Below are 27,305 nucleotides of genomic sequence, written 5' to 3'. Positions count from 1 at the left end.
AACAGCTAGAGAGAAAGTGCAGATTGTCTAAAAAGGAACAGTAGGGCTTCCCTGGTGGCGCAGTGGTTGAGAATCTGCCTGCCAATGCAGGGGACATGGGTTTGAGCCCTGGTCTGGGAGGATCCCACATGCCGCGGAGCAACTAGGCCCATGAGCCACAACTACTGAGTCTGCGCGTCTGGAGCCTGTGCTCCGCAACAAGAGGGGCTGCGATAGTGAGAGGCCTGCGCACCACGATGAAGAGTGGCCCCCGCTTGCCGCAACTAGAGAAAGCCCTCACACAGAAACGAAGACCCAACACAGCCAAAAATAAATAAATAAATAAATAAATAATAATTTAAAAAAAATTTTTTTTAAATAAAAAGGAACAGTAATTAAAGTAACAGGTTTTTTAGCTGCACAAATGAAAGCCAGAAATGGAATGACATCTTCAAAAGGCTAAAAGAAAATAGTCATCAAACTAGTAATTTATATCCAGTGAAACTATCTTTCACACAAACATTGGGAGAATTTACAACCGAAAGATTCTCACTTAAGGAATTTCTAAAAAATATAAAGAGAAGGAAGGTTCTCAGAAAATCCTAGATGCAACACATAATGATAGGTAAAGAAAATGGGAAATTAGTGAATAAATCAACAAGCATTGTCTTCACAGTAATAATAAAAGCAATGTGGTTGAAAAATCAAGATAAAACAAAAATCCTGAAAAAAAATGTATACATGTCAGGACAGGATCTATGAGAGTATTTTAATGCCCTTGTATTTTCCAAGATGAAGGCAAAGATATTTATTAACTTTAGAGTTTAAGTTAAATATTCATATTGAAATTTCTATATTAACAACTTAAAAGAATCTTAAAAAGTGAGTAAAACTTCCAAACTAGCAGAAGATAAAATAACAAAATGGGGTAAAGAGAGTGGGGAGGGGAAAAAACATAGAAAAATTATAGAAAAATAAAAAATAAAAAGCACAGAATAAGGTAGTAGAAATAGTCTAAATATTTACCAATAATCACAATCAAAGTGAAGGGACTAAACTTTCCAGTTAAAAGCCAAAGACTGTAAAACTAGATTTTTAAAACAGTTTGTAGTGGAACTTGGCAAGCTGATTCTAATATTTATACAGCAGTGCAAAGGGCAAAAAAATAGCAAAGACGATCCTGAAGAGAAAGAAGAACTCAGTGGGAAGATGTGCCATGTCATATCCAGATACTTATGAGACTGTAGTAATTAAGGTAAAATGGTATTGAACACAAATAACAAAGAGAAAAATGGAAGAGAATTTAAAAATCCAGAATGGGTCTACTCAAATATTAACCCACTCAAACCTGATGTATGGCAAAGCTGGCATTGGAAATTAGTAAAAATTGACTATTACATAAATTGTATTGGGATCATTGATTTTACATATGGAAAAAAAAAATAGATTCTTGCCTCACACCATTCAACAGATAGATTGAGGACTTAAATATAAGAGGCATTTTTATCTTTATGACCTGAGGTAGGAAGTTCCTTAAGCAAGCCAGAAAAAAGCACTACAGTAAGTCCGCTACATACGAACCTTCAAGTTGCAAACTTTCAGAGATGTGAACTTGCATCTGGTTCCAGCAAGGAACCAGAACCTGTGTCATCAGGGTCAGGCGTGAGTGAAATTGCAGCTTGCCTTCTGTCTCCTATTGCTGACGATCCTTCAGCTCTATGATCTCCCACCTCCTCTCCCTCCTCCAGTCAGTAACTCTTCTTGCCTGTTCACTCGGTGCCAGCCCCTGTATGCCAACTGTTGGACTGTACTACTGTACTTTTCAAAGTACTGTACTATAAGATTTAAAATGTTTAATTTTTGTGTTTGTTTTTTATGTATTATGTGTGAAAAGTATTATAAACCTATTACAGTACAGTACTATACAGCCAATTGTGTTAGTTGGGTCCCTAGGCTAACTTTGTCAGACTTACGAAGAAATTGGACTTACGAGCTTGCTCTCGGAATGTGTTCGTATGTAGGGGACTTACTGTAACTGTAACCAGAAAGAATAAATTTGACCATATTAAAACTGAGAACTTGAGTTAACAAAAAACAGCACAAAGGAAAGGAAAAGACAAGCCACAATCAGTAGAGGACATTTACAACATATGTAATAGACAAAGGAATAGTAACTAGAATATATTTTTTAAAAACTACAAATCAATTTAAAAATGTACAAAATATTTGAATACAAGTTCACAGAAGTGGAAAGGCCAATAAGCGTATAAAAAGATGTTCAACCTCCTGAGCAATTACAGAAATAATGAGTTACAACCACAATGATGCACCCATCTTGGTTTCTAAATACTACTGCCGTCTAAATGGAACCAGGACTTCTTAGAGAAATGGCTGCTTTCAGGACTAGGCTAGGGAAAATACAAGATGATCTTGGAGAGTCTTGTTATACCAGAAAGTAAGGGGGTGGGGTGGGTGGGGGAAGAAGATGAGAACATTTCAAAGAGACCCAAGAGCCATTTTCTTCATCCGTAAAAGATGGATAATAACAATCTTCCTCAGGATGTTTGGAGAGGATTAAATGAGATAATATTAACACAAAACTTAGTAAGCACTTGTGAGCATTCATTTCATTTTGTTCACATAAATGTTTGTGATATATGAAACTTTCTTCCAAGAAATGAGATAGATGATCCAGCTTTCTATTTTATTAGAAAAATGATTACAGCAAATTTTGTTTAAACAGGAACTGGTGGCTCGATATGTGTCTTTGATTCCTTTCTTGCCTGACACTGTTTCATTTGCTGGTATCTGTGACCTGTGGAGCACATCTGATGTAAGTAGTTCTCCCTCACAGACTTACTAGTTTGAGCTGATTTCACGGAACATCAGTAAATGGCTTGCATAATTTTAAATTGCAACACTCAGTAGTCATTATAAGAATCTACACGGCCATCTGTTTAGCAGGATGAGCTAAATTCTGAGGTACTTTTTTCTTCCTGGTTCAATTTGCCCAAAGTTCAGAAATTAAACAAAAATATTAATTATTTGCACACACACACACTCGCACCCACACACACAAAACCACTTCAGATGCCTTAATGCTAATTTATCCTCCCAGTGTTACCTTAACAACATCCCAATTTTATTCATAAAATAATCAAAATCACATTCTATATTACATTTGGATATTGCATATTCCTTAATGCGTGGGCTTTGGAAATTGCATATTCCTTAATTTATGGGCTTCTAAAGGCATGTCATTATTCAGTATGTATTTCTTGGTCACCTATCACGTGTCAGACACTGTACTTAGTTCTGGCTATGAGCAAAATAAAATGGCCTCTGACGTCATGGAACTTAAACAATCAACGTATGCTACATAAACTTCCAAATGAGTCTTCAGTAGTATGAAACAAACATGTATTATCACTGGTATTCACTCTGCTTCTGGATCTCATGTTGTACTGTGTTTGCATAAAATTGAACTGTGGTTATACAACTCCCTTTGAAGGATAGCTCTAAAAGGAAGAAGCTGAAGTACACTTTAAATTTCTTGCTCTCCAATATATTTTGGCAACATAATGTTGACAATTTTAGAGATAAAATTTCCACAACCTCAAGATATCTATAAGAAGATATACGAAGAATAGAATATAGTTCATGTGCTCTAGAGCCAGAATGGCTTTTCCACTTCCTAGGTATTGCCTCGTCTCTCTGCGCCTCCACTTCCTCATCTGTAAAATGGGAAGATGAGAGTATCGCCCTCATAGGTTTCTTCCAGCATCAAATGAATTGATGCATGCAATGTGCTTAAAACAGTGTGGTGGCCAGGGTGGGAGGACAGGATGTGAACAGGCAGAGCACAGAGGACTTCTAGGGCAGTGAAAATACACTGCATGATACTGTAATGACAGACTTGTCAAAACCCACAGAACGTACAACACCAGGAGTGAAACCTACGTATAAGCTATGGACTTTGGGTGATCATGGTGCGTCAGGGTAGGTCTGCCAGTTGTAACCCACGTGCCGCCTGGAGGGGGAGGTTGATGGTGGAGGAGCCTGTACCTGTTGGGGGGAGCAAAAAAGTGCGGGGAATCTCTGTGCCTTCCTGCCAGCTTTGCTGTGAACCTAAAACTGCTCTAGAAAATAACGTCTTCACAAAGAAAAAGTGTTTCGTACACAGGGAGCTACCATATGTAAGTTCAAAATAAAACGTGGAACTTTGAAATTTGTCTCCCCCACCTCACCCCATAATTGATTCTAGGAATCATGTCACCGATGTCAGAGAAAATACCATGTCCGACTAAAAGTGTTGCGGTTTTTTTTTAATTTTAATGAATTAACAACACAGTACCAACATTTGGAAAAATCTTTTTTAAATAGATCTTATCCTTGAAGGTACTAATTTTAACAATGACTTTTTAAAATCCTATACAGCCGATCTAGAATAAAGCGGTCAGTCAATGCAACATAATTTTTTGTTTTTAATTTTGGTCAGCAATTTCTTGATCTCCTGGCAGGAGACGAAGAAGAGCATGCAGTATTACTGTGTAATTACTTTCTCTCCCTGGGTAAGAAGGCCTGGCTGATGATGGGCAATGCTATTCCTGAGGTAAGACCACGTAGGTTGGCTCTAACAAAGTGTCCTTGGCTAACATGGATGGCTGTGTTATGTTCCAAATCATGGACAGGACTTATTTTCATAACAATTCTTTGAGTTGCAAGGGAAGTAGCCCAGAGATTCCACAATAGGAAGAGAGAACCAGCGATAAAACGTGAAGTGGCTTTCAGGGTACTCGGGCCCTGCACAATGATGCTTCAGGGTGTTTCTGGCAAATCGGAGCCCTTTACCACCCACAGCCCCCACCTAGCTCTGTCCTTTTAGCAAAAGCCCCCTCCCGCCCACACTACTAAGAATTCTGATTCCCTTAGTGATCTAGTGTTATTCATGCCAAGGATCGAAGGGGATCTGAAGACGTGCAGCAAGGACAGAGAATCTTTCACGCCTGCTTCATCCACAGGCATCTGCTACTAACCTGGCAGGCAAAGGGCAACAAGGCAGATAACCACAGGAACAAAGAAAAGAATGCTCACAGCTATAGTCTGGTATCACCATTGTTATTTTTATTAGACTGGAGATAGTGACTACTAAAATTTGTTTCCCCAGCCCACTGCAAATATCCCTAAATTTGGGGCACGTTTTGGGCGTAATTTTGGGTACAAATTTAGAAAAGTCATATGGATTGAAGCAGCTTATCCAAAGAGTGCTTCAAAAAGAGGGGCTCTAGGAATCCTTAGGAATTAGACAGCACAGGTTGCTACTAGACAGGTAGTATCATATCTGAATCCTAATTCATGCTCCATCATTATCTTCCAGATAGCCTGGTACAAGGAACAGAATACTGGGCTAGGAAGTCACAAGGCCTGCCTGGGTTCAAGGCTATGCCCACTCCTCATGAGCTGTGTGACTTTAAGCAAGTCACTTCACAACTCTGAGCTTTATAATGAAAGTGGGAGAGTAAGTTTTGCCCTGCCTTCCCCAGAAGCCTATAGTGAGCATCAAATGAAATCATACATGAGAAATAAATGAATGAATAAATGTTCATTGTAAAAAGAGAATCTAATAATACATAAGTATTCTGAATTAAAAGTTAAAGTCCCTCTTCAGGCTCTAACTCCCAATCCCACCCCCTCCTTGGGTGTACTCACTGTCAAGAGTTTAGTAAGTATCCTCTCAAATTATCTTCTATTCATTTACATAATTATAAATGTATATCAAATATTAATTACTGTATTAGAAATAGAAGTAGTATTCAGATATAATCAGCCTTCTAAATACTTAAAAAGCAATCTTAACTGACTCTAAAAAGAAAATGCAGTGACTACTTATTTCCATCAATAATCATTCTTCAGCCAATCATAAGATATCGTGCCATTTGCAATAACATGGATGGACCTAGAGGGTATTATGCTAAGTGAAGTAAGTCAGAGAAAGGCAAATACTGTACGTGGAACCTAAAAAACAAAACAAATGAACAAACATAATGAAATAGAAACAGTCATAGAGGGCTTCCCTAGTGGCACAGTGGTTAAGAATCCACCTGCCGGGCTTCCCTGGTGGCGCAGTGGTTGAGAACCTGCCTGCCAATGCAGGGGACACGGGTTTGAGCCCTGGTCTGGGAAGATCCCACATGCCGCCTGCGCGTCTGGAGCCTGTGCTCCGCAAGAGGAGAGGCCGCGATAGTGAGAGGCCCGCGCACCGCGATGAAGAGTGGCTCCCGCTTGCCACAACTGGAGAAAGCCCTCGCACAGAAACGAAGACCCTACACAGCCATAAATAAATAAAAATTAAAAAAAAAAAAAAATTAAAAAAAAAAAAAGAATCCACCTGCCAGTGCAGGGGACACGGGTTCAAGCCCTGGTCTGGGAAGATCCCACAAGCCACGGAGCAACTAAGCCCGTGCGCCACTACTGAGCCTGTGCTCTAGAGCCCGCGAGCCACAACTACTGAAGCCCGCGCGCCTAGAGCCCGTGCTCCACAACAAGAGAAGCCACTGCAGTGAGAAGCCCCCGCTCGCTGCAACTAGAGAAAACCTGTGCATAGCAATGAAGACCCAATGCAGCCAAAAATAAATTAATTAAAGAAAAAAAAAAGAAACAGTCATAGATACAGCAAAAAACACAGGTGGTTGCCAGAGGGGAGGAGGGGGGAAATGGGGGGAGGAGGGGGGAGGAGAGAAATAGGTGAGGAAGATTAAGTACAAACTTTTAGTTACAAAATAAATGTTACAGGTATGAAATATACAGTGTGGGGAATATAGTCAGTAATTATGAAATATCCTTGTATGGTGACAGACGATAACCTAGACTTTTCATGATGATCATTTTGAAATGTATAGGTATTATCAAATAAGTTTGTTGTGTACCAGAAACTAACATAGTGTTGTAGGTCAATTATACTTCAAAAACAAACAAATTCATACAAAAGAGATCAGATTTGTGGCTATCAGAGGCAGGGGATAGGGGGAGGGGGAATTAGATAAGGTAGTCAAAAGGTACAAACCTCCAGTTATAAGATATATAAGTTCTAGGGATGCAATATACAACATAATAAAGATAATTAACACTGCTGTATGTTATAAATGAAAGTCATTAAGAGAGTAATCCTAAGAATTCTCATCACAAGAAAAAAAAATTTTTTTCCTATTTCTTTTAATGTATCTGTATGAGATGATGGGTGTCCACTTAAACCTACTGTGGTCATCATTTCATGATGTATGGAAGTCAAATCATTATGCTGTACACCTTAAACTTATACAGTGCTGTACATCAATTATATTTCAGTAAAACTGAAAAAAAAAAACCCACAACATACCCCATTTAACTTAAAAAAAAAAAAAAAGATATGTTTGTTGAGTAACATGACCACTATTCCTATTTGGTCACTATATCACACTAGTTGCAGATGCAAGAATTTTGCAAAAATAAACTTTGGATTTTATTAATTCAGCATAATCTAGAACTGCAAAATAATTTTCACCATTAGCCATGGGGTTCAGAAATTAGGGGTCCAACTAAAATAATGAACTGTCTATACGAACTACTCTTGACCCTAATAGCATAATTAATCGGAAACTGGTTTAATGGCTGTTTTCCTTCAGGGTCCAACTGCCTATGTGCTAACTCGGGAGCAAAGTCACTATTTAATATGGAATCCCTGCAGTGGACATTTTTATGGACAATTTGATACATTCTGCCCCTTAAAGAGTGTGGGCTGTTTAATAGGTCCCGATAATGTAAGTGTTACCATTTCCTCTTAAATGTGGTTGACTATTGCTTTTTTTAATTGACCTACTGATTTTAATAATATTTTGTGTCAAAAAAATTTACATAAACATATATAATACCAATTAAAGAAATGCAGTGTCAAGCACAGTGGCAGAACTGTTCTAAATAAAAACTTTTGGTTGAATTAGTCACCTGATCTTCGAGAAGCAGACTGAGGTTAAAGAAAGAATTTAGGATTTAGATTCAGACGACCTGAGTTTGTATCCTGGCTTGTCCTGTTTTCCCTTCCAAAGTAAGAGTTTACAATGCCGAACTCATAGTGTTTTGAGAACTAAATGAGCCAAATTTATCACCTGAAAAGATTGTCTTTCTTTTCTTTCTTTTCTTTTCCTAAGAGATTCCCAGGTACCATCAGGTGATTCTGCTTGCACCCAGTTTGGGGGGCCATTTAACTATGAAGGGTACTATATAAGGCACTGGTTAAAAACATGAGTTATGGGATCACACTGCCTGAGTTTAAATTCCAACATCTTCATTTATTAGTTATGTAAGCTTAGGAAAGTTTCTTAATCTTACACAGCATCAGTTTCTTCATTGGTAAAATGAAGGTATTTGTTAGTAACTACTTTACAGAGTAGTTGTGAGAAGTAAATGAGATAATCAGTGCAAAGCAGCAAACATACAGTAGCAACCCTGTGTTGGCCACTGTGACGGTTTTTATAATCATTATCTACCTGAGTGTTCTCTGAACTTTATCTGTCAGAAAAATCATTTGAGCATATATCCCCAATATATGTATTTTTATTTATAAATTATATATATATTTACTTATGTATCAATATATTATTTATATTACACACAGAAGAAACTCTTAAAATAAAAAGAAATAATTAGAAGATATAATATTTCTTCTCATATGTCTGTGATGTGCACCCTACCTTGAAGGCCTCTGGTCTACGGGTTGCTACTATAATTAGAGATAACATATGCCAAGCACTCAGCAAAGTACCTGTCTTTCACAGGTATTCAGCAAATGGTAACTATTATTAATTACAAGTGTGAAATTGTAATTAATACTGTACAATTTGCATGTTATTATTTTTAATTAAAAGCATTATCATAATCATAAATGATCTGCTAAGCTCCATCCTTTAATACATGTAAAGAACCATCTTAAGGTCATATTAGTAATCGGGCAGAGTCAACAGGCATTGAAAAAGCCTACAGAGAACTCCATTCTTTGTCAAAATTATTAGTTCTCAAAACAATTACTGTATGGTTGACTAATTCACACAAAGCCCAAGTTTTGTGAGGAAGAAAGACCCCCTTTCCTCCTCTTCTAACAAGACAGGCAGCAGTGGCTCATGATGCCGGCCATCCCACATGGCAGCTGCTCTGAACCTGCTCTAAGCCTTGGCCTCCCTCAGGAGAGGACCTCAGGCTCGCTTTGCAGGCCTGGCACTCTGAAACTTCAACTGCTCTACCTCTACCCTGCTCTACCACACCACCTCTTTGGACTGTCAGACTTTTTCCTCCTTCACTCCTTTGCCAAGAAGTAAGTCTCCCCTTTCCACCCATGTTTGTGTTTCCACTCCTGTTTCAACACTTGGCTCCACTAACTGTCCCAACTTGCCTCTATATGTTTTCTCTCTCCTTCTCTATCAATAGGCTCAGAAGTCCAGCAACTCTAAAATATGCTTCTCCCAACCCGGCTACAGCCTAAACTATCATTGCCCCTCCTTCCTTTCCTTCCAAAATTCTTTAAGTACTAATTATTTGCCCTGCTTCCACTTCCTCAGTACACTCAGACTTTAACCGCCTATAATCTAGTCCTCTTCCCTGACCATTCTACAGAAATAACCTCTGAGAAGTACCACTGTCTTGCTAATGGATAAATAAACCCAATGGTTTACTCCCATTCCTCACTCACCTGTCCTTTTCTATGGCACATGACACAACTAATCACCTCTTCATGGAAAAAACACTTTCTCATCCTCAGTTTACTGATAAAGGACTGTTGGTTTTCATTTCTCTGCAATAGTTCCCTAGGTTTCTTCCACTGGCTTTTCTTTCCACACCTTAAAAGTAGATTTTCCTGAAAATTCTATATTTAGATTTCTTGCAGAACCACAGATTATTTATTTTAGCTCTATCTAGTTTATCCTGGCAAAAAAAGTCATCATTCTGTCACTAGCCCCAGAATCTTTGGGTCCTGAATTTTCAACTGTTTGCTAGACACCCAGATGCTTTATCAAAATCGCAAACTCAGGCCATCCGTAACTCGTATCATTTCTCCTTTATCTCTAAAAACAGCTCCGCCTCCTGGCCTTCCTACTTCTGTGCATGTCAGTTACCCAGATTCAAACCCCAGGATTGTCCTTGATTTTCCCCCTCCCTTAGTTCCTCCTACTTCAATCCTTTTGATACCAAATCATATAGATTCTACCTCTTCTGTTTCCAGGTCATATCATTACTCTTTCATCCTGCATTATTATAAGTAGCCAACTAAATAATTTGTCTCCAATTCAGTCCATTATTTGGTACACTGATACCTGATTGTTTCTGAATGTTCAGCTTTCATCATTCAATGGCTCAAAAAGTATTGAGGGTACCTCACTGTATACAGATTTAAAAATAAATGTCTCACCTTGGATTTGAAAGCCCTATGTAATCTGACTTCTTTTTTTCCAGTGCTATTTCCCACTACTTTCTGCACATTCCCTACCCTACAGCCAAATTGTAGTTCTTAAAGACCTTGCCTTCTTTAAACTACTTGCCCCTACCCGCTTCTGTCTAATCTCAAAAGAGCAAGGAATATTCCTGTTAAAATAGAAGGAAATTATGTCACTCATCTGCATAAAATACTCCAGTGGCTTCTTGGCTCACTCAAGAGTCAAAGCCTCAATCTTTAAAATGGCCCACAAGGCCTTCTATGATCTGACAGCTGCCCTGCCCCCGTCATCTTCTGCTGATCTCTTTCTTGCTCTAATTTGCTCACTCCTTTGAAGTCACTTTGTGTTCTCTGCTGTCCCTCAGACACATCAAACACACTTTGCATTTGCTATTTCCTCTGCATAGATGACCCTTCCCCTGACCAGATATCTTCATTAATTTCTCCCTCACTCCTTCATGCTCTTTCCAGTAAATACGTCTCTGCCTACCCTGAAATTTCACCTCTTCCTGCATAGTTTTCTCCATAGCCCTTGTAAGGTTAGCTTTTGCCACAACAAAATACCAAAAACCCATCCCCAAAAGAAATGGCTTCAGACAATTATTCTCATGGATCTGTGAGTCAGCTGGGATGGTTCTGCTGACCTAGGCTGGGAGAGCCCTGCTTCATGCATTTTTATTCTGGGACTCAGGGCAATGACAATTGGCAGAGGCACAAGAGGGCAAGCAGGAACACACAGAGCTTCTTAAGCTTGGACACAGAAGTCACACAATGACACTGCTATCCCATTCTACTGACCAAAAGTCAAGAGGCAAGGAAATACATTTCTGCCCTTTTAGTGGGAGTAACTGCCAAGTATCAGGGCAAAGGCTGTGGGTATAGGAAGAGGTGAAGAACTGGGGCCAGTGATGCAATCTACCACATCATGTATCATCTGATATCCCATGTATTTGTTTGTTTGCACTGTCTTCTCATTAGCTACTGCATGCTGGTAGAAACTATGTTTCATTCACAACTTTATCCACAGTGATTAGAACTGAGACTAAATATAAGGTACTTGATTATGTTGAATGGACAAATTCACCACCCATGCACACAGTTACTCAATATGCCTACCATATGCCAACCAGGAGCTGTGCTGGATGCTAATGATACAATGGTGAATAAAGCACATGGCAAATGTCCTCAAGGCAACATCTAACAGTCTAGTGAGAAAAACAATTATAAATAATGATAAATACTAACAATAGTAATAAAATAGCTAACAATTATTGAGTACTTCCTATGTACCAGGCATTGTTCTAAGAGGTATAAATGCATCAACTCATTTAATGTTATCATCATCCTTATGAGGTTAAGTACTATCATCCCACTTTTATAGAGGAGGAAACTGAGGCATACGGTAATTAAATAAACTGTCCAAAGTCACACAGTTAGTAAATGTTGGAGCCAGAATTCAAATGCAAGTGGTCTGGTTCCAGAATTAATATGCTGCAGTGCCTCGACAAGACAGGTGCTATCTCAGAGGTTACAGAGCACTGTGGAAGCAAAGAGATGGACACTTACCACAGTTAGGAGGCTGGGAAGAGGAAGGTTAGGAAAGGCTAGCCCGAGAAGAGAGTAGCCTTGTCTGTCTTCTTCCAAAAGACTCTAAGTGTCTCATCACCAGGAACTACCTTATTTCATCAACCTGCAATTAATCGTAAGGTGCACCTCAACTGCAGGTATAAAAAATGTTAAAAAAAAAAAAAAAATGGCCGGTGACAACTATATGATGCCACTGATCGTAAAGTGCTTACCAGTTTTAAAAATCAAAATGACAAAAAATGTGCAAGCTACATGTTCCCTTTCTGTCTCTCTCTGCTGTCTCTCTTTATATAACATACATACACACACGTATACACATACATCTGCTACCATATATGCTAATGTAGTCTTGTCTTTTTTAGATTTGGTTTAATATTCAACAATATGATTCCCCATTAAGGATAAATTTTGATGTCACCAAGCCCAAGCTATGGAAATCTTTCTTTTCAAGAAGCCTTCCATATCCTGGCCTTTCCAGTGTTCAGGTATAATTTTTTTATTAACAATTCAATGTAGATATAGGAAGTGAGGAATGTGATATTGTTATATTGGGTAGCCAGATATATTTTGACCCTTAATTCCACTCCTAGATATTTAGTCTAGAATAATATTTTATTTTCCAAGTTAGTTAAGCCCAATAAGAAAGACCATCACATCATGAACCAGTACACAAATATGTGAAAGAATAAGTTTTGATACAGAGTCCCATGACCCAAAAGAATACCACAAAATATATTTCATTTAATTTTTTCAATGCTGGTCTCAATTCACTAAAATTTCATCACTGCTATTGAAACATGAAATCAAACTGCAGGGCATGATCCAGGAGGGGCTCATAACATTAATTTAGAGGGTCCTGGACAGTAGTAGATTATAAATAGTAAGCATGAGAATTGTTTACTAAAACTTTAAATGTGATAGCTGTAGATATATAGATAGATACTGTGTGTGTAATATAAAAGGTATTTTTTACTGTGGATCAAATCTTTCCAAAAGAAGTTTTAAGAAAAATCACCCTAGAGAAATTCTCCCATGTATACAAGGTAACATAACAATTTTCATAGGAGCACTGTTTGCAAAAGCCTAAGAACTGGAACAGAAGAGATAAATTATGGTATATAGTAGAATATTTTATAGTAGTTACACAAATGAATTAATATTCATGAATCTTAGTAAGCACACTGAAAATACATATCTGCTATTCTAAATATAATGTTAAGGGAGAAAAAATTGCATGTTTACAGTATAAAATTATTACATAAAGCTCAGAAAACATGCAGTACAATATATTGTTTAGGGATACATACATCTGTAGTTAAATCATAAACACATTTCACTAATTTGCCTATCTCCACTGACTATAATGTAAACACCATGAGAGCAGGGATTTTATTCACGGCTCTATCCCCTTCACTTGTATAAGTGCCTGGCACACAGTAGGTATTCAGTATATGTTGAATGAAAGAGTGCTAAAAAACAAATTCAGATCATGGTTACTTCTGTGACAGAAAAGGGTGATAAAACTGAGAAAGAACCACAAAGCATTATAATTTATTTGTGATGCTTTACTTAAAGTAGGTCTTGGGTACATTTGCATCTGTTACATTATCCTCGATGTCTAACTGAATGTCTGAGAGTTCATAATTTAAAAAAAAACAAAAAATTTAGAAAAGGATGTATAGCTATTGAAATTAAGTGTAACTGATTTCTAAAATTCCTGAACTATTTTTTCTTTTATAGCCAGAAGAGCTAATTTACCAGCGCACCGACAAAGTGGCTGCAGCTGAACTACAAGACAGGTCACTTGATATCCATAAATGCATATGCAGTCTGTCACTAGGAGTGTTAATATCCAACTAAACAATTCTCAGCCTGGATCAATGTGAAATAATTTGGGCAATTAAACTTTAATTCATGTTTATAGATGCAAAGTACAAATATGATCTCTAAATCCCAAGGCTCAAAAGAAGGCTTTAGCATCAGCATGGTGTGAGACATACAGCAGTGAAATCCAGCAATGATTAAGTAGTTCTCCAAAAACTTTACCTCAGATTAGAGTTCAACGTCATGTAATTTATGGGTCTTGTTCAGACAATATAACCCTCAGCTTAAATATGCCTATTTTGTCCAACTAGTGCTTAAGTGAACTTCAGCTATTTTAAAAACCTAACACATGTAGAAAGCTAGTAAGAGCCTATTTGAGCCCCAATAATCCTTATAATGCTGTAAAATAGAACTTATTTCCCCAGTTTCACAGTGTGGAAACTGAGGCTCAGAGAGGTCCACATACTTGTCAAGTGTTAAAGTGGGCTTCTGAGCCCAGCCAGACCTTTCTAGTTTCAAAGCCTGTGTGCTCTTTCTACCATCTCAAGCTGTGTGAAGAGCAGCATGTCAAACTGCACAAGATTAAATGTGACCCTTTTTAAGGTATTATTACTAAAAAATACCAATTTACTCTCAACTGCAAATTTCAAATACAGCCTTATTTTGGATCCTAAGAACAACAAATTCCCAAAAAAAATCTTGTTTCTTCTAATAGTTTCAGAATACTATTTTTTATTTTTGTTTACAAGGGAAAAGTCAAGTCACCAAAAAATGGAGCTTATTTTTTATAAACAGGATTGAAAAAATACTAAAAGAAAAAATCATGGACTGGAGGCCTCGCCATCTGACGCGGTGGAATAGGTACTGTACCACTACTCTGCGTCACTTCTTGCCTCTGTTAGAAAGAAATCATGGAGAAGATGTGGAAGACGACCACAGAGCCGAACTGCTGAAACAGCTAGGAGACTACAGGGTAAGTAGTTCATTTCAAATTGGAAATTGCTCAGTACTATGGGTTTTTGGAATCAAAATGCCTAAATAACTCCCCGAAGTACACAGATGAAGCAGCACAGACTAAAAAATGTGATTAGAAGTTCAAATCTCAAGAATGAACCTACCATTAAAGAGCAAAATGCCTCTATAAAACCAAAACACCACCTTTTTTTGTAGGAGGATCCTATGAAAAATAATATCTTTTATAAAATTGCAAGAGTATTAAATAAAATGAAAATATCTGGTTAAATCATGTTAGACTCAACTGAGCATAAAGATGAAACCAACCATTCTTGGTCAGATTTTTTTTTAAAGGATATTATTTTATACTAATTGCTTTTCATTGCTAAGAAATTCTCATTAATAGGCTTTCTCTACTGCCTGTCAGTAGTGCTGTGTGTTCACATCATTTATCTGGATCCTAAAACCTAGAAAGTAGTCTCAAACTAAAACAGTAAGCCTCATTGGCTAAACAGTATGAAATCAAGTTGTACATTTAATTCTACTCACTGACTAAAAATTACTTTTACCTTATAAGGCTCATTTTTCAGCTGGGATGTTTTCAAGTAACAGAAAACTTACTTCAAACAAGTTTGAACATTAACAACTTCTGGGCTTATTTAGGTAAAAGTTAGGGGTGAGTAGCTATCAGGGCTATACCACATGTCTGCAAGTCTTCCCACTCTGCCCTCCTCCATGTGATGGCATCACCCACAGGATGGCTTTCTTGTGGTACCAAATGGCTGGAATAGTTCCTGGCAGGACTCACATCTGCACACATATTGCTCTGAGAAGAAGACAGCATCTGCGTGCCACTATCCCTTGCAAGTTTCCTAGATTATACATTCTTTCCTGTAGATCAACACTGAGGCCAAGGGGATAGAAGGTATTAACTTAACCTAGGTCCCTGGAATTGTACGGGTTTCTATGCAAACTCGGGGCTATCAGGAAGAAGGAAGGAAACAGTGGAGAGTGCCTGGGTGACTAACAGGTGTCTTAAACACTAAGTCAGTATGTTAGCAACTAAAACAAAAAAAGACATTTAGCCTCTCTCCATTTTCTGTATTGCTAATATATAGCTGGATAGAAAAACAAAACTAAATAAATGACTTTAAGATCCAAAAGGAAGACTTCCTATTAAGAATATTAAGAACTGCACTTACTTACTTAGGGAAAAAATATAGTGAAAACTTCACATTCACTAATGACTAAAAATTTTGTTTTGCTTTCCTTCAGTTCTCTGGATTTCCCCTTCACATGCCATACTCTGAAGTGAAGCCTTTAATTGAAGCTGTATATAGCACTGGAGTACATAATATTGATGCACCTAATGTTGAATTTGCTTTAGCTGTATATATCCACCCATATCCCAAAAACGTTTTGTCTGTTTGGATCTATGTTGCCTCCCTTATACGCAACAGATAGTTTTTTCATTGTATGTTTTATATCATGTAAAAATGATAATTGAGAATATTTTTTAAGTGCTCTTGATCAAAGGGAAGAAAATACTTACAAATAATGAAATAAAATTATCATTTTCAAAATATGCAAAATAAGTGTTTTTATTTAGTAGACTGCCATGTCTCTGCCACTTTGACCCTAAATTCAACTGTGACAACTCAAGAGTTCCCACTTACCCTATGAGCTTTATTCCTCTATGCTTTTGTACCTGCTCACCTTCTATTTAGAATGTTCTTCTTTGCCAGTAAGACATCCCATGCTCTTAGATTGGAAGAGTACTGTTAAAATGGCCATACTACCCAAAGCAAATTACAGATTTAATGTGATCCCTATCAAATTACCCATGACATTTTTCATAGAACTAGAACAAATAATCCTAAAATTTATATGGAACCACAAAAGATCCAGAATTGCCAAAGCAATCCTGAGGAAATTGAACAAAGCAGGAGGTGTAATCCTCCCAGACTTCAGAAAATACTACAAAGCTACAGTAATCAAAACAGCATGGTATTGGCACAAAAACAAGACACATAGATAGAATAGAGAGCCCAGAAATAAACCCATACACCTATGGTCAACTGATCTTTGACAAAGGAGACAAAAATATACAATGGAGAAAAGACAGTCTCTTCAGCAAGTGGATGCTGGGAAAGCTGGACAGCCACATGTAAATCAACAAATATAGAACCCTCCCTCACACCATACACAAAAATAAACTCAAAATGGCTTAGACTTAAACGTAAGTCGTGATACCACAAAACTCCTGGAAGAGAACAAGGGCAAAACATTCTCTGATATAAATCGCAGCAATTTTTTCTTAGATCAGTCGCCCAAGGCAAAAGAAATAAAATAAACAATAAACAAATGGGGCCTAATCAAACTTATAAGATTCTGCACAGCAAAGGAAACCATAAACAAAACAAAAAGACTACCTATGGACTGCAAGAAAACATCTACAAATGGCGCAACCAACAAGGGCTTAATTTCCAAAATATACAAACAGCTCATACAACTCAATATCAAAAAAACAACACAATCAAAAAATGCGCAGAAGACCTAAATAGACATTTCTCCAAAGAAGACATGCAGATGGCCAACAGGCACATGAGATGCTCAATATCACTAATTATTAGAGAAATGCAAATCAAAACTACAATGAGATATCACCTCACATCGGTCAGAATGGCCATCATCAAAAAGTCTACAAATAAATGCTGGAGAGGGTGTGGAGAAAATGGAACCCTCCTGCACTGTTGGTGGGACTGTAAATTGGTGCAGCCACTATGAAAAACAGTCTGGAGGTTCCTTAAAAGACTAAAAATAGTTACCATATGATCCAGCAATCCCACTCAATCCCCTGGGCATATACCCAGAAGAGACTAAAACTCTTAACTCGAAAAGATACATGCACACCAATGTTCACAGCAGCACTATTTACAATAGCCAAGACATGGAAGCAACCTAAGTGTCCACCAACAGAGGAATGGATAAAGAAGATGTGGTGTGTATACATATACAATGGAATAATTACTCAGCCATAAAGGACAATGAAATATTGCCATTTGCAGCAACATAGATTGACCTAGAGATTATCATACTAAGTCAAAGACAAATATTATATATCACCTATATGTGGATTCTTAAAATTAATACAAATGAATTTATCTACAAAACAGAAACAGGCTCACAGACACAGAAACCAAACTTATGGTTACCAAAGGGGAAGGTGGGGGAGGGATAAATTAGGAGTATGGGATTAACAGATATACACTACTATATATAAAACTGATGAAGAACAAAGACCTACTGTATAGCACAAGGAACTATATTCAGTATCTTGTAATAACCTATAATGTACTGTATTGTAATGTACCTGAAACTAACATAATATTGTAAATCAACTATATTTCAATTAAAAAAAGAGAGAGGGGCTTCTCTGGTGGCGCAGTGGTTAAGAATATGCCTTCCAATGCAGGGGATGCAGGGTTCGATCCCTGGTCAGGGCACTAGATCCCACATGCATGCCGCAACTAAGAGTTTGCATGCCACAACTAAAGAGCCCACGAGCTGCAACTAAGGAGCCCACTGGCCGCAACTAAGGAGCCCACTGGCTGCAACCAAGGAGCACACGTGCTGCAACTAAAGGAGCTGGTGAGCCAGGACTAAGGAGCCCACGAGCCACAACTAGGGAGTTTGCCTGCAGCAACTAAGACCCGGCGCAACCAAAAATAAAATTAAAAAAAAAAAAAGAGAGATAGGTAATTAGGGAGTTAATTAGATCATAAGGATACAGTCCTCAAGATGGGATTTAGTGTCCTTTAAGAAAAGACAGGCGAGAGCTTACTTCCCCTCTATGCCATGCGTGGATACAATGAGAAGATGGCTGTCCACAAGCCAGAAAGAGTTTTCATTAGACAGTAGATCTGCTGAAACCTTGACTCTGGACTTACCAGCCTCTAGAACTGTGAGAAATAAATTTTTGTTAAGCCATCCAGCTTATGGTACTCTGTAACAACAGCCCAAACTGATGAAGCCAAAGTCAGATAATACTAAAAGGAATTAAAGGTATGTACTGACATGGAAAGATGTACACAAAATAGAAATATGTAAAACAGGATTTCTCAGTAGCGGCACTATTGACATTCTGGGCCAAGTAATTATTTGTTGTGAAGGGCTTTGTAGGATGTTTAACAGCATCCTTGGCACCTACCCACTAGCTGCCAGTTGCATTCTTCCCCTCTGCCAAGTTGTGACAACCAAGAATGTTTCCAGTCATTGCCAAATGTCTTCTATGGGATAAACTGCCTCAAGCTGAGAACGACTGATGTAGCTGGAATACAGTCTCACTTAAAAGCAAAACAAAACAAAAAACATAAAGACAGAAGAACCAAGTTAAGGAAAATTTTTTATCTTTATTCCCTTATGCCTTTCCCTATCAAATTATGATTATGTGTTTACAAGCCTCTGATATTTATACTATGAACCCTTCAAAGGAGAATTCAAGGTCTGACCCATAGTAGTCATTACCAATATAGCAATATAGAGACAGGATAGTTGAGTGGTTAAGAGCATGAGCTTTGGAGAAATACTAGTTCTGCCACTTACTAGCTGGGTAATCCATAGGCAAGTTACTTAACCTCTCTGTTACTTAACTTTCCCCATATATAAGATTGGGATGATCCCATTACCAACTTCACCACATTGTTGTACTGATTTTAAAAGTCAGTATATTTAAAGTACTTAAAACACTATCCAGTATGTGGCACTTGATGTATGTCAGGTAACACAAGGCATTTTACTTGTTGCCTCTTATTCTAAAAACAGTTTCAATATTTCATAAAATCCATCACAAAACCCAATATAAATTTAAACCAAGTGTATATATTGTTTCATTAACCATTAACTATCCACAGAGGTGTGGCCAAGATGGTGGAATAGGAAGACACTGAACTCACCTCCTATCACAGGCTCAGGAAAATTACAACTATTTACAGAGCAACCATCTATGAGAACAACTGGCAGAAAGATTGTCCACAACTAAAGATATAACAAAAAACCACAATGAGATGGCTAAGAGGGTCGGAGACACAGTAGAGTCAAGACCCACACCCCTGGGTAGATGACCCACAAATGGAAAGATAATCTCAATTACAGAGGTTCTCCCCAAGGAGCAAGGGGTCCAAGCCCCACATTGGGCTCCCCAGCCCAGGGGTCCTGCACCTGGAAGATGAGCCCCTAGAATGTCTGCGTTTGAAGGCCAGTGGGGTGTGCATATGTGAGACACAAGTGGGCTCCACTCTTAAAGGGTACACACAAAATCTCAATCACTCCAAGTCCCAATGAAGAAGCAGTAATTTGAAAGACATCTCGGTCAGACAAACTTGCAGATCCTGGAGAGACTCCCTGAGAGGTAGGAGGGAACTGGGACTCCCCACACAGACATAAACACTGGGGGTGCCATTTTGGGGAGCTCATTCTACCATTAGGACACTGGTTCTGGTAAGCACCATTCTGGAGTCCTCTCTCTAGTCTATTAGTGCAGGGGGCTTAACAGTACACCTGGTGTTGGACCACCACCAACACAAGGTACCCCCAGCCCCTGCAGCCAGCACCAGCCCCAGGACCCCCTGGGACACGCAGCTTGCCATTGTGGGACTCAGCCCCAACAACCAGTGAGCCAGCAGCCACCGCACAAGGCAAGGCCCAGCAGCCAACTGGGCCAGGGGCCAGCCCCACCTACCACACACCCAAAGTAGTCAGCCCCACCACAACAGAAGGGCCCACACAGCCCACAAAGAGAACACCCCCTAGAATATATAGCACTAGTGAGCAGAGGGGAGGGTGCTGCTGGGCTCCATTAGATGTCTCCGACAGACGGCCACTTCTCCAAGATCATAAAAGCTAAGTGACCTACTAGATACATAGAAATAAACAGAGAGTTAGGCAAAATGAAGAGACAGAGGAATACGTTCCAAATGAAGAAAAAAGACAAAACCCCAGAAGAAGAACAAACCAAAGTGGAAATAAGCAATCTAACCCATAAAGAATTCAAGATAATGATCATAAGATGCTCGACGAACTCAGGAGAAGAATAGACGAACACAGTGAGAAGTTTAACAGAGTTAGAAAATATAGAGAAAAAATAAACAGAGGTGAAGAATACAATAAAAATAAAAAATACACTAGAAGGAATCATCAGTAGATTAAATACAGAGGAACAGTCAGTGAACTGGAAGACAGAGTAGCAGAAATACCAAAGCTGAAAAAAAAAATAATTTAAAAAAATGAGAAAGTTTAAGAACCTCTGAGACAATGTCAAGTGCACTAACATTCACATTATAGGGGTCCCAGAAGAAGAGAAAGGGGCAGAGAACTTATCTGAAGAAATAATAGCTGAAAGCTTCCCTAACTTGGGAAAATAAACAGACATTCAGTTCCAGGAAACAGAGAGTCTCAAAGAATATGAACTCAAAGAGGTCCACACCAAGACACATTATAATTAAAACAGCAAAAAATTAAAGATAGAGAGAATATTAAAAGCAGCAAGAGATAAACAACTAGATACATACAAGGGACCTCCCATAAGACTAAGAGCTGACTTTTCAGCAGAAACCCTGTAGGCCAGAAGGGAGAGAACTGATGGGAAAAAAAAACAAACTTTAAACCAAGAATATTCTATCTGGCAAGACTATCATTCAGATTTGAAGGAGAGATAAAGAACTTTACAGATAAGCAAAAACTAAAAAGACTTCAGTACCACTAAAACAGCTTTACAAGAAATGTTAAAAGGACTTCCCTAAGTGGAAAAAATAAAAGGCCACAACTAGAAATATGAAAATTACAAAAGCAAAAGTCTCATCAATAAAAGCAAACATACCATAAGGTAGTATATCAACCACTTATAAAGCTAGTAGTAAAATTAAAAAACAAAAGTAGTAAAATTATCTATATCCACAATAAGTAGTCAAAAAATACACAAAACAAAAAGATGTAAAATATGATATCAAAACATTAAATGTAGAGAGGGAGGTAAAAATGCAGGGTTGTTAGAATGCATTCAAACTAAAAAAGATCAACATTAAATAATCACATATACCTATCTATGTATCTTCCTACCTACCTCATGGTAACCTAAGACCAAAAACCTATAATCAATACACACAATAAGAGAAAGGGATCCAAACATAACACTAAAGATAGTCATCAAGTCACAAGGGAAGAAGACAAAAGAAAAAAAGGAACAAAACAAACTACCAAAACAACCAGAAAACAATTAACAAAATGGCAAAAAGTACGTTACCTATCAACAATTACTTTAAATGTAAATGGACTCCAGTCAAAAGACTTAGAGTGGCTGAAGAGATTTTTAAAAATAAACAAACAAAAAAGTAACCATATATATGCTGCCTGTAAGAGACTTATTTCAGACCTAAATACGCACACAGACTGAAAGTGAGTGGACATAATAAGGTACTCCATGTGAATGGAAATGAAAAGAAAGACAGGTTAGCAACACTTATATCAGACAAAATAGACTTTAAAACAAAGACTATAACAAGAAACAAAGAAGGATATTACACAATGATAAAAGGGGTCAATCCAACAAGACGACATAACAGCTATAAATATATATGCAGCCAACAAAGGAGCACCTAACAATGTGAAGCAAATATTAACAAACATAAAGGGAGAAACTGACAGTAACACAGTAATAGAAGGAACCTTTAACACCCCACTTACATCAATGAACAGATCATCCAGACAGAAAAGCAATAAGGAAACACTGGCCTTAAATGATACATTACACTAGATGGATTTTAAATATATAGAGAACATACTATCCAAAAGCAGCACGACACACATTCTTTTCAAGTGCACATGGAACATTCTCCAGGACAGATCACGTGCTAGGCCACAAAACAAGTTTCAGTAAATTTAAGAAGACTGAAATCATATCAAGCATCCTTTCCAACTACAATGCTGTAAGACTAAAAATCAACTACCTAAAAAAAAAAAAAAAACCCCACACAAGCACATGGAGGCTAAACAATATGCTATTAAATATCCAATGGATCACTGAAGAAATCAAAAAAGAAATTTAAAAAATACCTGGAGACAAGTGAAAATGGAAACACAATGATCCAGTGTCTATGGAACTCAGCAAAAGCAGTTCTAAGAGGGAAGATCATAGCAATACAAGCCCACCTCAGGAAACAAGAAAAATCTCAAATAAAAATTTAACCTTATATCCAAAGGAACTAGAAAAAGAAGAACAAACAAAACCCAAAGTTAGCAGAAAGGAAGAAATAATAATGATCAGAGGAAAATAAATGAGACAGAGACTAAAAAACAATAGAAAAGATCAATGAAACTAAGAGTTGGTTCTTTGAAAGGTAAACAAAATTGATAAACCTTTAGCCAGACTCATCAACATAAAAAGAGAGTCCAAATAAAATAAAAAATGAAAGATGAGAAGTTATAGCTAACACCACAGGAACACAAAGAATCGTAAGAGATTATATTGAGAACAATTATATGCCAATAAAATGGACAACCTAGAAGAAATGGAATAAATTCCTAGAAATGTACAATCTCCCATGACTAAATTAGGAAGAAACAGAAAATATGAACACACCAATTACCAGTAATGAAATTGAATCAGTAACCAAAAAAACTCCCAGCAAACAGAAGTCCAGGACCAGATGGCTTCACTGGTGAATTCCACCAAAAATTTAAAGAGGAGTTAACATCCATCCTTCTCAAACTATTCCAAAAAACTGCAGAGGAAAAAAATGCTTCCAAACTCATTCTACAAGGACAGCATCACCCTGATACCAAAACGAAAGACAACACGTGCAAAAGAAAATGACAGGCCAATGTCACTGATGAACATAGATGCAAAAATCCTCAAGAAAGTATTAGCAAACCAAATTCAACAATACATTAAAAGAATCATACACCATGATCAAGTGGAATTTATCCCAGGGATGCAAGGATGATTCAGTATCTGCAAATCAATGAATGTGATAACCTTAAGAAACTCAATAAAAATCATATGATCACCTCAAGAGATGCAGAAAAAGTTTTTGACAAAATTCAACATCCATTTAAGGTGGGTACAGCTTGGAAAACTATAAGACACTGATGAAAGAAACTGAAGAAAACACAAATAGAAAGATATACCAGACTCATGAATTGGAGGAATTAATATTGTTAAAATGACCATACTATTCAAGGGAATCTACAGATTCAATGCTATCTCTCTCTATCAAAATACCAATAGCATTTCTCACAAAACTAAACAAATAATCCTAAAATTGAATGGAAACACAAAAGACCTTGAACAGCCAAAACAATCATGAGAAAGAAGAACAAAGCTGGAGGTATCAGGCTTCCTGATTTCAAACCATACTACAAAGCTACAGTAATCAAAACAGTATGGTGCTGGCATAAAAAACAGACACACAGATCAATGGAACAGAATAGAGTCCAGAAGTAAATTCACACTTATATGATCAATTAATCTATGACAAAGGAGGCAAGAATATAAATGGGAAAAAGACATTCTCTTCAATAAACAGTATTGGGAAAACTGGAGAGCTACATTAAAAAAGAATCAAACTGGACTACTTTCTCACAACAGATACAAAAATAAACTCAAAATGGATTAAAGACTTAAATGTAAGGACCCAAAACCATAAAACTCCCAGAAGAAAACACAGGCAGTATGCTCTTTGACACTGGTCTTACCAATAGCTTGGATATATCTCCTCAGGCAAGGGCAATAAAAGCAAAAATAAGCAAATGGGGCTACATCAAACTAAAGAGCTTTTGCATGCAAAAAAACAAAAAGAACTCTCAGCAAAACAAAAAGGCAGCCTACTGAATGGGAGAAGATATTTGCAAATGATATATCTGACAAAGGGTTAATATCCAAAATATACAAAGAACTCATACAGCTTGACATCAAAAAAACAAACAACCAGATTAAAAAATGGGCAGCAGACCTGAATAGACATTTTTCCAAAGAAGACATACTGATGGCCAACAGACACATAAAAATATGCTCAACATCATTAATTACCAGGGAAATGCAAATCAAAACCACAATGAGATAACCACCTCACACCTGTCAGAATGGCTGCCAACAAAAAGACAACAAATAACAAGTGTTGGTAAAGATGTGGAGAAAAGCGAACCCTCATGCACTACTGGTGGGATTGCAAATTGGTGCAGCCCCTATGCAGAAGAGTATGGAGAATCCTCAAAAAATTAAAAATTGAACTGTCAGCAATTTCACTTCTGAGTATTTATCCAAAGAAAACAAAAACACTAATTTAAAAAGTTATATGCACTCCAGTGTTCACTGCTGCATTATTTATAATAGCCACGAGATGGAAGCAACCTGAGAGTCCATGGAAAGATAAATGGATAAAGGTGATATATATATATATATATATATATACACACACACATACATATATATATACGTATATATGATATTACTCAGCCATTAAAAAAGAATCTTGCCACTTGAGAAAACATGGATGGATCTAGAGGATACTAAGTGAAATAAGTCAGACAGAGAAAGACAAATATGACATGATTTTACTTATATGTGGAATCTAAAAACAAAACAAAAACAGTCCCATAGATACAGAAAACAAACCAGTGGTTGCAAGAAGGGAGGAGGGTAGGGGAAATAGGTGAAGGAGATTAAGAGGTACAAACCCTGTTATATAATAAATAAGTCATGGGGATGTAATATACAGCATAAGGAATATGGTCAATAATACAGTAATAACTTTATGTAAGTAGAGGTGGTTACCAGACTTACCACAGTGATCATTTCATAATGTATGCAAGTGTCAGGTCATTACGCAGTACACTTGAAACTAACATAATATTGTACATCAACTATATTTCAATGAAAAATAAATTTAGAAGAAATTTTAAAGCATTAACTATCCTTAATAATGGAAAAGCAGTAATATTTAAAAATTAAATGCAGATTATGCCATCTCCCCATGAAATGGGTGGGGGTAGTGGGGGTGGTAGAAAAACAGTGAGTTTCCACATGCAATGTGCTCACATGTTGAAGTCAGTTTGGTTCAAGACTGCCAAGTCCTATTTAATGGTTTTCTAATATCAAGTAGCACAGGACAAAGCAAAAGGGGGGCACCTCAATTACCTGGAACCCCTGGGAAATAAGCTGCTCAAATTAATTAATTTATGAAGAATAACATTTAAGCCAAGTCCCAAAATATCATTTAATCATGATTTTTTCCATTAAGTATTATCAAAAATTTTACCCCCCAAATATTACACTGTTTTCTGATTACATGAGTATAAACTTGAGTACTCCCTTGATGACTTGGGACCTGGTTATAGAGATGACTAATTTTACCATGCAGTTGGATGAGACTCACTCCAGAAGACTTATTTTAGTTTGTTTTCTTGAAATAGTCCCTGATGTCAACTTTTCAAACAAACTTTATTAAACACTTAAGGAAATAAAAGTACAGTAACGACAAAACAGTCAATCTACAAAATAAAACTTCTGACCCTGTAACTGCTCACTAAACTCAGATTTCCTCTCAAGTTCTCTAAGGGAATCCAGAACGTTTTTTCCCTTGTGCTTAGGCCAGACTTTTAAAGGAGGCAGCTAGGCGCAGTAGTGCCAACAAGAGGCATGAGGACTTAAGCTAAGAGACACAAACTTAAAGGGTAAGATGGTCTGCTTCTACAGCTGCCTTATCCTCCATACAAGAAACTTGAGGGGTTCCATCTTATATTTCACAAATGTTAACAGCAATGGAATCAAAATGAGAGAACTCTTAGAGAAAGGTGAAATTTCACAGTCATTAGATGTCCTTCCTTAGAGGTGATCTTCCCTCACAGTATTTAGTTCAAATGTTAGTTAAATTTAAAAGCAGAGTGACTCTCCTTATTTATTTTCTCATCAAATGATTCTTCCTTCATCTTTAGACAACTCTGTGTAAAATAGTTTTCTCTTAGCCTGAACTGAAATCTGTCTATCTATAGTTTGTATCTTTCCTACTCTTCCTCTTCCTCAATAAAACAAACAAACAAAAAATACCTGGGACCACAAAGAACATAATTGCAAGATTACCTTCTCTTCCACAGCCTTACAGATATTTATAAAAATAGATGGCATGCTGCTGACTATTCTCTTCTTTGTGACATAAATTATACATAACATGACATAAAATTGACTCAATATGTGCCTTTCTGAATAACAGGTCTCCATTCCAATTATTATATCAAACAGCAATGAAGACAAGCTTACAAATTCAAATTCTGACTATTGCACAATAAATTTCAAAAAGACAATTCAGCTCAATAAAATCAGGTATCTGTCTAAAACTATTCATTTGTCAGGGTCATGATTTCATGGGAGTTGAAAAGACCTATTTAGTCCTATTTCACAGTAAAGTAACCCTGGATTGAGATTTACAACAAAATCAAAACACAAAAGAAA

General features: G+C 37.3%; 1 protein-coding gene across 2 annotated transcripts in view; it reads left to right on the top strand.

The window, feature by feature from the left end:
* The window catches only part of CC2D2A (coiled-coil and C2 domain containing 2A), a 134,586-nt gene extending 118,212 nt beyond the window's left edge, over positions 1 to 16,374 (top strand). For both annotated transcript variants that reach the window (XM_036853360.1, XM_036853358.1), the window contains 7 exons: positions 2,723 to 2,812; positions 4,478 to 4,591; positions 7,641 to 7,775; positions 12,388 to 12,510; positions 13,766 to 13,824; positions 14,645 to 14,822; positions 16,079 to 16,374. In XM_036853360.1, coding sequence (XP_036709255.1) covers positions 2,723 to 2,812; positions 4,478 to 4,591; positions 7,641 to 7,775; positions 12,388 to 12,510; positions 13,766 to 13,824; positions 14,645 to 14,822; positions 16,079 to 16,267 — 888 coding nt within the window. In that variant the 3' untranslated portion in view covers positions 16,268 to 16,374. The remainder of the gene's footprint in view (positions 1 to 2,722; positions 2,813 to 4,477; positions 4,592 to 7,640; positions 7,776 to 12,387; positions 12,511 to 13,765; positions 13,825 to 14,644; positions 14,823 to 16,078) is intronic.
* Positions 16,375 to 27,305: the final 10,931 nt, after the last annotated feature.

Source organism: Balaenoptera musculus, chromosome 5 (genome assembly GCF_009873245.2).
Source record: "Balaenoptera musculus isolate JJ_BM4_2016_0621 chromosome 5, mBalMus1.pri.v3, whole genome shotgun sequence".
In the NCBI taxonomy this organism is placed as follows: domain Eukaryota; kingdom Metazoa; phylum Chordata; class Mammalia; order Artiodactyla; family Balaenopteridae; genus Balaenoptera; species Balaenoptera musculus.
Note: the sequence above shows the minus strand (reverse complement) of the source record. Positions and strands in the feature narration are given on the sequence as shown.